At 35.2% G+C, this 13690-nt stretch overlaps 1 protein-coding gene across 1 annotated transcript; it reads left to right on the top strand.

Annotated features, from left to right (window-relative positions):
- The first annotated feature begins 5906 nt into the window (after positions 1-5906).
- LOC117612575 (disease resistance protein RUN1-like) lies at positions 5907-13417 on the top strand. Its single transcript, XM_034341258.1, has 8 exons — positions 5907-6052; positions 7172-7456; positions 10492-11293; positions 11387-11659; positions 11789-12173; positions 12348-12643; positions 12755-13066; positions 13169-13417. The coding sequence occupies exons 1-8, from the start codon at positions 5907-5909 to the stop codon at positions 13415-13417; spliced, it is 2748 nt and encodes a 915-aa protein (XP_034197149.1).
- Positions 13418-13690: the final 273 nt, after the last annotated feature.

The raw sequence follows: 13690 nt of genomic DNA, 5'->3' as shown, positions 1-13690 counted from the left end.
TGTTGTGATAAGAATATTTTATTATTTTATATCAAAATATTCAAAATAAATTTAAAATAAATCAGAAAAATGAAAAGTCAACTCCTATGAAGTCATTGATATATTTTCTTCCCCCTAAACCTTGAAAAATTCATTTTGAATAACAAAAATTTAAAATGACCATCCAAAACAAAATTGTTTTGATGAGTCATAAAATCACTTCTAGTTTTATGGTTTAGGGTTTAGAGTCTAGGGTTTAGAGATTAGGGTTGTTATTTATTGGGGTTTATTTTTAAAGTATAATTTTGGGTAGTATAGGGTATATATTAGGCTGTAAAACCATAAACCCTTTTATAAACTTAAAATTTTAAATTATATAATTTAGTTTTAAGGGTTTAGGGTATTAATTTTTAACGACGGTGGTTGAGTCGTGGAATACATATTTTACGTCGTGCAGTAAAATATCCGACATAGTTTCTACTTTAAACGACGTCATTTTAATATGTAAGTCGTCTATTATAATTTACAACGCCTTCAATTTCTTAACCTCGACGTGGTTTGTTGTTGTGATAAGTATATTTTATTATTTTTATATCAAAATATTCAAAATAAATTTAAAATAAATCAGAAAAATGCAAAGTCAACTCCTATGAAGTCATTGATATTTTTTATTCCCCCTAAACCTTGAAAAAATTCATTTTGAATAACAAAAATTTAAAATGACCTTCCAAAACAAAATTCTTTTGATGAGTCATAAAATGACTTCTAGTTTTATGGTTTAGGGTTTAGAGTCTAGGGTTTAGAAATTAGGGTTTTTATTTATTGGGGTTTATTTTTAAAGTATAATTTTTGGGTAGTCTAGGGTATATATTAGGTTGTAAAACCATAAACCCTTTTATAAACTTAATTTTTTAAATTGTATAATTTAGTTTTAAGGGTTTAGGGTATTAATTTTTAACGACGGTGGTTGAGTCGTGGAATACATATGTTATGTCGTGCAGTAAAATATACGACATGGTTTCCACGTTAAACGACGTCATTTTAATATTTAAGTCGTCTATTATAATTTACAACGTTTTTTATTTCTTAACCCCGACGTGGTTTTTCAGTCGTCTTTATATAAAAATATTCAAAATTATTTTAAAATTAATCCGAAAAATGAAGCTTCAAAATAAACTGCCTTACGTTCAGTGTTTCCGTCGTGGAATATTACATTTACGTCGATTCTTGTAGAACTTTCGCCATGGTTTTTCTTTCGACGTTTTAAAGAGCGCGCTCTCTAAAAATTTTCGCGCGACCTAAATTTTTTAGATTTGGCTCTTATTCTTATACTTCTAACCCTGATCCCTAAAATTTTCAGATTTCGCGCAACATAACATTTCGCTCTCTCACTTCTGCTCTAATTAAAAGTTGCACTCTCCAGGCTCCGTCGAATCTGTGAGCTCGTCCAACCTGTAAGTACAAACCCTATCTTCCTTTTGTAAATTCATTGAATGATATTAGGTTGTTTTGTTAAAGGGTTTTAGGTATATGCTTTGCGATCTGTTAATAATGTGCTTATAGGTATGGGTTCATGGATTTTCTGTTTAATGGGTTCATGGATTACATTATCTCTTATGTTGAATTGGGAATGGATTTAATTTTGTCGGATCTTTTAATCACCCTATGTTATGTTGAATTGGGAATGGATTTATTGTTTTCATGCTTGGTTTCATGTATATGTTGGTTTCTGGTCTTGTAGTCGACGAACTTGGATTTACCCTTGTAGATTTGAGTAAAATTGGACATAGGAATGACCAATTTGTTTTTGCTTCTCAAGTCAAACAAATATTTTTTTGTTGACGACCCGATGCATCGTGGTTGGTCGGTAGTGTTATCAATGCCTAATAGAGAATATAATGATGTTATTGGTGATGAAGTCTTAGGTGATGTGATAATTGAGTGTGAGCCATTTACTAGAGGGATGCCAAATGTTGACACATTTGATGAACTGGTGGGTGAGTTAGGTGGTCAAAATATTCGAGGTGGGTGTGAAGATATATGGATTGAATGATGCTTATGTAATTGGCAGTGTATGACATTAATTTTGTAATATATTGTAATGTGATTTCTTTACTTTCATTATACAGGTTTTGGCCACAAAACAATCAGTGCAAAAAATACTGGTTCCAGATTACATCATAATATTCTGCATAAAAAACAACGTCTGTTCAAATAAAACACGACGTTATGGTGAACCAGTTATTCATCATATTTACCGATGTCTTAAAGCAACGTAACAATGAAGAACCACGACGCTATTGTGAAGCAATTATTCAGGATATCACGTCGGGGAAGAATTAAGAACCGCCATGTAATTCTAAATAACACGACTCCAATCCCATAATACCGACGTCTAAAAAACGAGATAAATAATCTGAACGTTAAAAAATACGACGTCATCATACATTTTCCACGCCGCAAGTTCTTTTATAAACGAAGAGGAACGAAATGAATTCCGACGGTAATTCATTATAACCGCCGTCTAATATCAAGTAAACGACGTTATTTGTAATACGGCTCTCATCATAATCAACGCCGTCTATATGTTCTGTAATACGGCTCTCATTTATTTGGAACCGACGTTGTTTAGAAGTTCAACGTCGTCTACATTAATAAGCGCGGCGTGAGTAATGAATACATATAAATACAACGTCGACTATATAAATTCCACCGACGTTGTTTCGCATTTCAACGTCAACTATATAAATACATACGTCGTAAATAATGACACGGAGAACAATTTCCACGTCATCTTTTTTAGAAAAATCGAAGTGGAAAATTTATTTCACGACGGTTGTTTGTAAATAAGAGACGTAGTAGATTTCAATAACGTCGTCTTCTCATGTATTTAAAGACGCCATATTTTTTCTTGTCGTGAAAATTATATTTAACGGCGTAGTGTTTTAGTTGTCGTCGTTGTATGTCTATCTTGGGGCCTTGTTCTTTTAATATGTGTCATATTTTTCCTTTTTAACGACGGTGATTTGTTTGAGTTGGTCGCCTATTCTCATCCTCGACTATTTTTTAAAACTTTAGCAGACTAAACACGTCTGTTTTTATTTGTTTTCGACGTTGTTTTATTTAACAACGTCTAATATTTATCATCGTTGTTTATTTCTGAAAATAGGACGTATAAATTTTGTAATACGGCTCTCATATATTTGTAACCGACGTTGTTTCGTTGTTCAACGTCTACTCTATAAATACATACGTCGTAAATAATGACACCGACAACTATTTCCACGTCATCTTTTATAGAAAAATCGAAGTGGAAAATTTATTTTACGACGGCTGTTTCTATATAGGCGACGTAGTAGGAATCAATAACGTCGTCTTCTAATGTATTTAAAGACGCCATATTTTTTATTGTCGTGAAAATGATATTTAACGGCGTCTTATTTTAATTTTCGTCGTTGTATGTCTATCATGCGGCCTTGTTCTGTTAATATGTGTAAGGCCTTTCTAATTCCAACAGGTTCACAGTTTTATCGTTGGCAAAGTACTTCCGTTTCAATGAGCAGTTCTCATTCGTGGGAATCGGAATAAAGGGAAGGTTTCCAAACCTTAGCCCTGTCACGATGCAAAATTGCTGCGCCATGAATTGGATGACCTTATTGCCAACAATGAATTTGATCCCGTTCAGTTGGGAAACTGTCTTGGGATCAGCTTTCCTGAGCAGCAAGCCGTGGACAATCGGAGAAGTCCACTTGAGGTCCTCAATCCCTAGGAGATGACCAAAACAACTTTGTTCAAACATTTGCAGCTGCTGTTCAGTGAATTTCTCCTTTATCGTAGTGATTGCGGTCTTCGTATGGGATAACGACAATGCTTTCCCTTGGAACTTTTGTTCCTCTGCAATCATCAACTTCATTTGACCAACCATATTTCCCTGCATGCCAATATTATAAACAAAATTTCAGTCGGTTGCAATCTAGACAATAACAAGCAATAAACAATCACCACTTATCAACAGCCTATTATAGGATATGAAGTGAAAAAAAAAAAACAAAAAATACATATCATAAACAAAACCCCAGCTATTTACAACTGACCTCCTAATTTAATGGCTCAAAGCCAAGTTTCAACACACCCAGTACTCTACCACTCCTGCATAATATAATATCTAAACACACATCTCAACACACCATATAATCACACCATCTAATCATGAGACAGCTTCAGCTAGAATGGGAATGTGCGGTAGCACAAGCCTAATTGAGAACAATTCAAGACTAACGATACAAATCTATCTGACTAGAAAGAGTTTTAAAAAACAACAAGACATCGGGAAACAATTGATTCACTTCAAGGTATAATGTAATGGAACATCCTATGAATTAGTGGCAACCACAATACTGACTCTACTATGGCCCTCCTTTCAAATGTAAGAAAATGAAAGAAATTGGCACCATCCTTTCAGTTTTTTCTTAACAAAAAATCAAAGATAAATTCATAAATAAACCATCAAAACGGTATAAAATGTTTGTAAGACATGTACAATTACAAAATTATAAGTTCTCCTCAGAAACAGAGTTCTCTAAGTATCCATACACAAACAACAAAAGCAAAAGCTTAAACAGTTAGCTTATAGCAAAATCAATGTCCCCATTTCTCTAAACCACACCTGCTGGTGGTAGGTTCCCATCTTCACTCATTTCCCGCTTTCTTTTAAGCACACAATGATCAAGCACAAAACAGCAAACTTTTAAAGAACTCATATTACACCACATATGGTTCTAAACAAAACTCATCCATATCCAATATGCAAGCCCTAAACTTAGTAAACAAAGTTATAAAAAAAATATGTCGAATTAACAAGCATTATTCTCAAACAAAAAGTATGATATGGTTGGGAGTTTACAAGTTCAAAATGATATACACAGGTTAATTGTCTTACACTTTAGATATCATCTTCAACAAACAAAATAGATACCAATTAGACTTGTAAGAAGGTTAAATGCAATGGTCATAAAGACTCATACTAAGCCACCAAATACCAATCAATAACTGCTACAAAAACCATAATAAAACCATAATAAAACTAAAAATACAACAGCACTAAAATGCCAACACAACATCACTACATTAGCAATACACTAGCAAAAAAACACAATACGACAGCAATAGCAACAGCAACACAACAGCAGTGCAAGCATCAGTCCACAAAGAACAAACCCATTCACTGTTTCAAACAAGGAATCATCATACTAAGATCATTTCAGAGAAACCCCAAAACCAATTTCGATGAAACCCCTAAACCAATTTCAGAGAAACCCCTAAACCTTCAACCAATTTCGAACAAACCCCTAAACTAATTTCAGAGAAACCCCTAAACCTTCAACCAATTTCAAACAAACCCCTCAACCAATTTCAGAGAAATGCATAAACCCTAAACCAACTTCAGAGAAACCCTTAAACTGTAAGAAAATGCCGATGAACAGTACCTGTCGCTGGGAGAGGAAGAGAGAAGAGAGAGTCGGAGCTAAGCAATGAGAGATTGAGAGCTGAACGACCAGAGATTGAGAGCTGAGCGACGAGAGATGAGAGAGTCAGAGCAAAGCCACAGGAGAGTGAAGAGAAACAGAGCGGAGCCAAGAGAGAGAGCCGAGAGAGAACTTCAGCAAAATAGAGAGAATAAAATTTCAGCAAAAGTGATATGTGTGCAATAAGGGGACAATAAATATATATTTATAGGTTATAGTTCCAAAATTTTTAAAAAAGGGTGGTATTTTCAGTTACAATTATAAAAATGGTGGCATTTAGGGCTATTTCCCTAAATTATTTTTGTGGTAAATTCGTCTTTTACTTGAATAAATTAATAATTAAATATTAATTTAGGATCGGTTGTTACACAAAATGTTAGTAATGTGTCAATTTTAATTGACATGGTACAAACACATCAACTGCCACATAATGTGGTCAGTTATGTGGTCAAAATATTTAGAGTGTCCAAGAATGTCAATGAGGTGTTAGTTGGATTGGCCAAAGTCTTTGGTGTGCTCCCAAATGATTATAGGTTCAAGCCACCATTGTACACGCATGTGTGTGAGTTTACCCCTTTCCTCTTCCCAATTTTGGCATAAAAAGAAAAAAAAAATTCCAAATAGCATTAAGCTGGTACCCGTGTGTGTGTTTCCTTTCTCTCCCTTCCAAACTTTGGCAAAACAAAAAAAAAAAGTCCAAATAGCATTACTATAAATTTTATCGCAAAAATTAAATCCAAGGACAATTGTTTAGTGTTCTTCAGATACACACAGAGTTTAATTAGACAAATGATTGAGATATCAATTAAATTAAGTGGAAGATCAAGATTAAATTAAGTTTAGGGTTTGTAGCCAAGGGGTGAAATTAGTGAAGGGTTAGGATTTGGGATGGTTTATTATGCCAGATTCATTAGCTACAAGGGGTTTCTTGATATCCATTTAATTTTCAGTTTTATTGAAAATTGAAAACATGTTTGGAAACAAATTTAATTTTCTATTTCAAAAAAGTGAAATATAATTTTCAGACTTACATACCCTTATTTTTTTTAACTTGAAAGTGTTTAGTTTTTAGTTTTCAATTTTTTTTTTTGTCCTCACTTTTCATTCACCAATTTTACATCACTGCACATGTATTGCACTCCAATTACTAATAATTAATATTTGGGACCTCCTGAATTGGATCTGGCCCCTTGACTCTTGCATTCAGCCGAGGACATCCAAGCATAACAACCTCCAAATAAAAAATTAACCAAAAAAATTATATATATCCTAAACTTTAAAATTTTCACCAAAAAATACTATGAACTCTTTGTAACTTGCACTTTAATTCTATGATATCTAATTCACCATTTGGCCAAAAAAAAATTTTCAATTTCTAAGTTTCACATAAAACTGAAATTATTAACCAAACAACTTTTTAAACAATTTTTTTTTTAAAAACTAAAATTGATCACATGCAAATCAGAATGACTAGTTTGGTGATTTTCTTTGGCTCTCTTATTCTGTTGAATATTAGGCCTACTTGGCTATTGCATAATTGGATTTGGGCACATGCAATGAATAATATACTTTTCTTTTCAGTGATCAAGAGTATTTGTATAAAAACTAGAGAAAACATATATGCATGTTGATTCTTTATGACTGATATTGATGTTAATATGTTATAGGTACGAAACCTTGCTCATCAAAGATATAATCGATGTGATATGGAAAAGATTACGTCCTACATCGTTTACTTATGTGGAGAACTCAGTTGGATTAGACTCAAGTATGAACTCAATTGATTTATTGTTAGGTGCAGGAGTCGATGATGTTCGCTTTATAGGGATATGGGGTATGGGTGGGATTGGTAAAACAACTATTGCCAGAGTTGTTCGCGAGAGAATCTCTCCTGAATTTGAATTCAGCATATTTCTTGAGAATGTCAAAGATAATTTTCAAAAAGGTGGTTTAATATCCCCAGGGGCGGATCCACCTTGGGACAAGAGGGGTCGACCCCTGATCACCACCACCTTCTACCGCCCTCCGCCGCCCATTTTTTAAACTACAAGTAAGTAAGCATGGAAAATCTGATATTAATAATTATAGTGATAATATATATTGTTGATATTGATATTTTTTTTTTATGTAATGAAATTTATGGATATGAATCATATTGATTGATTGAGTTTATGCTTGATTGAGTTTATGCTTGAAATTTATGGATATGAATCATATTGATATTTTTTTTTTTATGTAATTAAATTTATGGATATGAATCATAGTGATAATCATATTAATGTAGATTGATTGAGTTTATGCTTGATTGATAATATGAATTGATTGGGTATATTAAATATTGATTGCTATTTGATATGATAATTTGGTATATTGAATATTGATTGATATGGGTTTAGGGAGTATATTGAATATTGAGAGTGGGTTATTGAAATTTTCATATTCATATGATAATTTGGATAAAAATTAATGATTGATTGAATTAATTGATTTGTAGATTTATGGAACGATTCTTTAAAAGAAAATTATCTACGGATAGTTCTTCTCTGTCTAACCCGGGTAGTTCAAATGCAAGACCAATTGAAGTAGATGAGATCTTAGCTAATCTTCAAGCAGACCCTGGACTAAGAACTCGAATGGCGGATTATAGTCCTAATATTCGGGATGAGATCCGAAGAGCATATCTACAAAAGGGACCTTGTCAACCTAGAAGTTATAAATTCCCACAAACTAATCAATCAGGAATTAATAGATGCTTCATTGCTCATTGGTTTGATGATCATGATTGGTTGGAATATAGTATTGCTAAAGATGCTGCGTTTTGTCTTCATTGTTATCTCTTCAAATCTAATTTTGATCAAGTGGGTGGTGATGCATTCACTGGGGTAGGCTTCAATAATTGGAAGAAGGCGAAAGAAAGATTTAACCTTCATGTTGGACCGGTTGGTAGTGTTCACAACCAAGCTAGAGAAGTTGCTTACAATTTGATGCATCAAACTACACACATTGAAACAATTGTGATCAAGCAAACAAGCCAAGCTCGCACGGCTTATCGCACTTGCTTGAATGCATCACTTAAGTGCACTAGGTATTTGTTGCGGCAAGGGCTTTCTTTTCGTGGTCATGATGAAAGTGCACAATCAAGTAATAAAGGGAATTATTTAGAGCTCTTGCAATTTCTTGCGGATCATGATGAAAAAGTTAAGGCCGTTGTGTTGGAAAATGCTCCGGGAAATTTAAAGTTAATAGCTCCTTCAATTCAAAAAGATCTTGTCAATTCTTGTGCTAAAGAAACCATTGATCTTATCTTGAGTGATGTAAAAGATAGATATTTTTCAATAATGGTGGATGAAGCACGTGATGTTTCAATAAAGGAGCAAATGGCGATGGGGTTGCGTTATGTGAATGACAAAGGACAAATAATTGAAAGGTTTGTGGGGGTTCAACATGTAACCGACACTACTTCAAGTGCACTAAAGGAAGCAATTGATGAATTCTTTTCTTCCGTGAATTTGAGCTTTTCCAAGCTACGAGGACAAGGTTATGATGGAGCTAGTAATATGAGAGGTGAGTTCAATGGCCTTAAGACAAAGATTTTGAGAGAACAACCTTGTGCATTTTATGTTCATTGCTTTGCTCATCAACTTCAACTAGCTCTTGTTGCGGTAGCAAAGAAAAACATTGATGTCAACTTTTTTTTCACAACGGCTAATAGTTTGGTTAATGTTGTTGGAGCATCTTGTAAGCGTCGCGATGCACTTAGAGCACAATACCAAGAAGAGCTTGTGAGAGCTTTTGAAGATGATTGTCTTATAACAGGGCGGGGCTTAAATCAAGAAAGGACTCTCAAACGTGCCGGCGATACACGATGGAACTCACATTATGGTACGTTGATTAGTATCATTTCTATGTTCCCATCTGTGGTGAATGTGCTTCAAATGATTGTTGATGATAATCCTAATGATAGGTCGGGTGAAGCCTATAAGTTATGGAGAGAAATACAATCTTTTGAGTTTGTGTTTCACTTATTTGTAATGAAAGCTATATTGGGAATAACAAACACTTTGTCTCTAGCATTGCAAAAGAAAGATCAAGACATTGTGAGTGCAATGAATTTAGTGAAAACATGCAAGGAAAACCTGCAGTTGATGAGGGATAATGAGTTTGAAGAATTGGTTGAGCAAGCATCCTCGTTTTGTTACAAACATGATATTATAGTTCCTACCATGGATGAGGAATATGTAATTCCAGGGAGATCACGGCGTAATGCTCCAATGAAGACAAATTATCATCGTTATCGTGTGGAGATCTTTATTCATGTAATTGATGGGCAACTTGCGGAATTAAATGATCGCTTCAACGAGGTAAGTACTGAGTTACTTACTTGTTTGGCATGCTTGAGTCCAAAAAATAACTTTGTGGCTTTTGACAAATGAAAGCTAGTTCGTCTTGCTCAATTTTATCCTTATGATTTTTCGGATAGAGACTTATTGATGCTTGAAGATCAACTTGGTGTTTATGTTCATCATATGCGTTCGAGTAGTGATTTTTCTCAATTGGAAGGGATTAGTAGTCTTGCGGAAAAAATGGTGGAGAAAGGAATGCATGAAATATTTCCTTTTGTGTATTTGCTTCTTACATTGGCTTTGGTTTTACCGGTTGCAACTGCATCAGTGGAGAGGGCATTTTCCGCTATGAATATTATTAAAAATCCACTTCGCAACAGAATGGGAGATCAATGGTTGAATGATAGCTTGATTGTTTACATTGAGAGAGATGTTTTCGCTTGTATTGATAACGAAATTATAATGCAACGTTTTCAGAATATGAAAACTCGTCGTGGACAATTGTAACTTGTATTATTGGTTTTGTTATGAATTATGAATGGAAGTACTATCTTTCTATCTTTTTAGCATTATTTTCTTTATAGAAAAATTTCAGAACTTTTACACTAAGCCCCCTTGGCTACAAAATCTTGGATCCGCCACTGAATATCCCAACAAAGAGAAATTCTTTCAAGGATATCGATGAAAACGATTGACATATTTGATGTTCATGAAGGATCCACAATGATTAGAAGATTACTTCATCACAAAAAGGTTCTTCTCATTCTCGATGATGTGACCGACTCAGATCATTTAGATTATTTGGCTGGAAAGCAAGAGTGGTTTGGTTCTGGGAGTAGAGTTCTTATTACAACTAGAAATGAGCATTTGTTAATTGAACATGGAGTGAAGAGAAGATTTCATGTCAAACCTCTAAATCATGATGACGCTCTTAAGCTTTTTAGTTGGAAAGCCTTTGGAAAAGACCACCCTGAAAAAAACTATATTGAATTGTCTAGCTGTGTTGTGAGTTATGCCGATGGTCTTCCATTAGCTCTTAAAGTTTTGGGGAGTTTTTTGCGTGAAAGACATGTAAGTGCTTGGAACAGTGCGTTGGGTAACCTAAGAGGTATTTGTAACATAGTTTTGGGGACACTTCAAATAAGTTATGATGATCTAGATGACAAGGAGAAGAAAATTTTCCTAGACATTGCGTGTTTCTTTAACGAGGAGAAAGAAGATCGAGTTATAGAAATCCTAGACAGTTGCGGCTTTTGTGCAGGTATAGGAATAGATGTCCTCATTGAGAAATCTCTGTTAACTAATTCATATGGCACTCTATGGATGCATCAGTTGGTCCAAGAGATGGGATGTGAAATTGTCAATCGAGAGTGTCTTGATGAGCCAGGAAATCGCAGCAGGTTGTGGCGCCATGAAGAGACCAAGCATGTCTTGAGCAAAAATACAGTAAGGGGACTCTTAGTTTACAAATGAGTTACAGTTCTTTTCATATGTTAGTTATATGAGCTTCACTATTCTTTATCCGTGCATGTTTGATAGGGAACAGACGCAGTAGAAAGTATAACCATGGACAAAACTGGGCCAGTGGTGCACGCGAATGCTAAATGCTTTTCAAGGATGAAGAAACTGAGACTTCTCAATCTTGCTAATGTGAACCTCTCTAATGATCTTGAATATCTCTCCGATAATTTACGAAGTCTTGAATGGGCTGGGTATCCTTCAAAATATTTCCCCTCACATTTCAATCCAGAGAACCTACTAGAACTTAACATGTGCCATAGTCACATTGAATCTTTTTGGACGGGTGTTAAGGTACGTTATTACTGCTTTATCTTCTATTACCTTTAAACATCGAAGATTTTTTTATATTTTTTATGTGTTCTTACTTGACAGCCTTTCATAGAATTTGAAGCTAATTTTTTTACTGTGTTCTTTTGACAGCTTTTATACAATTTGAAAATCATTAAGCTCAGCCGCTCTTTGAATCTTGTCAACACCCCAGACTTTAGAGGCTTTCCAAATCTTGAGTATCTGATTCTGGAAGGTTGTATACGATTGTATAAGGTTGACCCATCCCTTGGAATGCTTGAAAGAATTACTCAGATGAAGGATTGCAAAAGTCTAGTGCATCTACCAAAAAGTGTGTATGGCTTAAAATTTGTCAAAGTTCTTAATCTTTCTGGCTGCTCGAAGCTCAACAAGTTGCCCAACGATTTGGGCAATGCAGAGTGTTTGGAGGAGCTTGATGTGAGTGGAACTGCCATAAGAGAACTGCCTCTCTTCATTTTTCGGTTGAAAAGCCTCAAAGCATTAAGGTTTAGTGGATGTAAAGGACCATCACCTAAATTTTGGAATTCGCTCTCACTTTTTCAGCTATTTCTCTCCCTTTTTCAGTAATTTCTAATAAGAAGTCGCGTTCCCACGCCTTTGTTGCTGCCTTCTCTATCTGATTTGGTTTCTTTAAAAACACTTACTCTAAGTGATTGCAATCTCTTGGAAGTCCCTAATGACCTTAGCTGCTTGTCCTCATTAACTGACCTAGATCTCAGTGGAAACCAGTTTGTTAGCCTACCCAACGGCATCTCTCTACTTTCTAGACTTCAATTTCTGAACTTGGAGTATTGCGAGAGGCTTCAAGAATTGCCAGAGGTTCCACAAAGAATAGTAGCAATCGTTGATAACTGTATTTCATTAGAAAGAATTGCCAGAGGTTCCACAGGGAAGTGCGAGTTGCTGTTACGTACACAATGTATCAACTGCTTCAAATTTGCGGAGACACACGATTTTAGGAGTTTGGTATTTACTTTACTGGAACAATACGTTGGGGTCTCTCTCTCGCTCTCTATCTCATACACACAATAATATGTTGGCCTCTTTAAGTGTTTTGACGTTTATTTTATGATGCAGGAAGTCCCTATTACTCAAGACGTATTTCAATTTGTTGTTCCTGGAAATGGAATTCCCAAGTGGTTCAATCATAAATCTGCTGAATATATATACAATGAAGAAGAGTGGTTCAATCCTCAAAGTGTGGAGTATCCTTTAAGTGTAGCGCTACGTCCAGGTTGGTTTACTGAAAACTGGATGGGATTCGCAGTGTGCATCGCTTTTGCAATCCAGGAACGATCACCTAATTGCGACCATGCTCTTAAGTATCCTAGTTTTGATTACAATTATACACATATTATTACTTGCAAAGTGGACATCAATGGAAAGGAGGTGACGGCACGTGGCCGTCCATTTGTGTTTCTTAATGCAGAGTTGGGGCAAGCTGTGTCTGATCACCTTTAGGTAGTCTTTTTTCCTCGTCACTTTCCTCAGTTGTGGAAGGGTATCAGCAATCAGGTTGAATTGCCTTCTGGCACAGAGTGGTGGCAAGGTAAATTTGGTCAGATTACATTTTCAATTACAGCCAGAGTTGGCCATGGAGTAATAGTGAAGCAGTGTGCGGCTCGTCTGGTGTACGAGGGAGACTTGGAAGAGCTTGACCCAAGATTTAGCCTCCGGACCCGGAGCAATGTCAGCATTTCTGAGGTGAATTCAGAATTCCCCTCTTACACAAACAAGTAGGAGCTGGTGGATGGAAGTGGTACTATTAATAACCCTTTTCATATAAGGTCAATAAAATCTTTTCTACTACGAATTCATCAATCAAATTACAAATTTACATTTTCATAACACATTCAGTTGCGTAATCTTGGCTGTTTTTTTTTTCTTTTGGCTCTTTGTCCTAGTTTTTTTTTTCATGGCTTGCTTTACTTCATCTGTAAGTAGGGATAAAATTGTAGATTTTCGACAGATGAATGCAACCACAACAGCAATGAGAGCCACCACAACTGGGAC

The sequence above is a fragment of the Prunus dulcis genome, unplaced genomic scaffold, assembly GCF_902201215.1.
Source record: "Prunus dulcis unplaced genomic scaffold, ALMONDv2, whole genome shotgun sequence".
NCBI lineage: Eukaryota > Viridiplantae > Streptophyta > Magnoliopsida > Rosales > Rosaceae > Prunus > Prunus dulcis.
This window is presented reverse-complemented; position numbering and strand designations above follow the sequence as displayed.

Excerpts from the sequence above, each read along its gene's own strand:
- LOC117612575 (XM_034341258.1), top strand. The coding sequence starts at position 5,907 with ATGGTACAAACACATCAACTGCCACATAATGTGGTCAGTTATGTGGTC. Across the intron at positions 6,053-7,171 it reads TATAGGTTCAAGCCACCATT|GTACGAAACCTTGCTCATCA; the intron begins GTACACGCATGT and ends AATATGTTATAG. Across the intron at positions 12,174-12,347 it reads AGCATTAAGGTTTAGTGGAT|TCCCTAATGACCTTAGCTGC; the intron begins GTAAAGGACCAT and ends ATCTCTTGGAAG.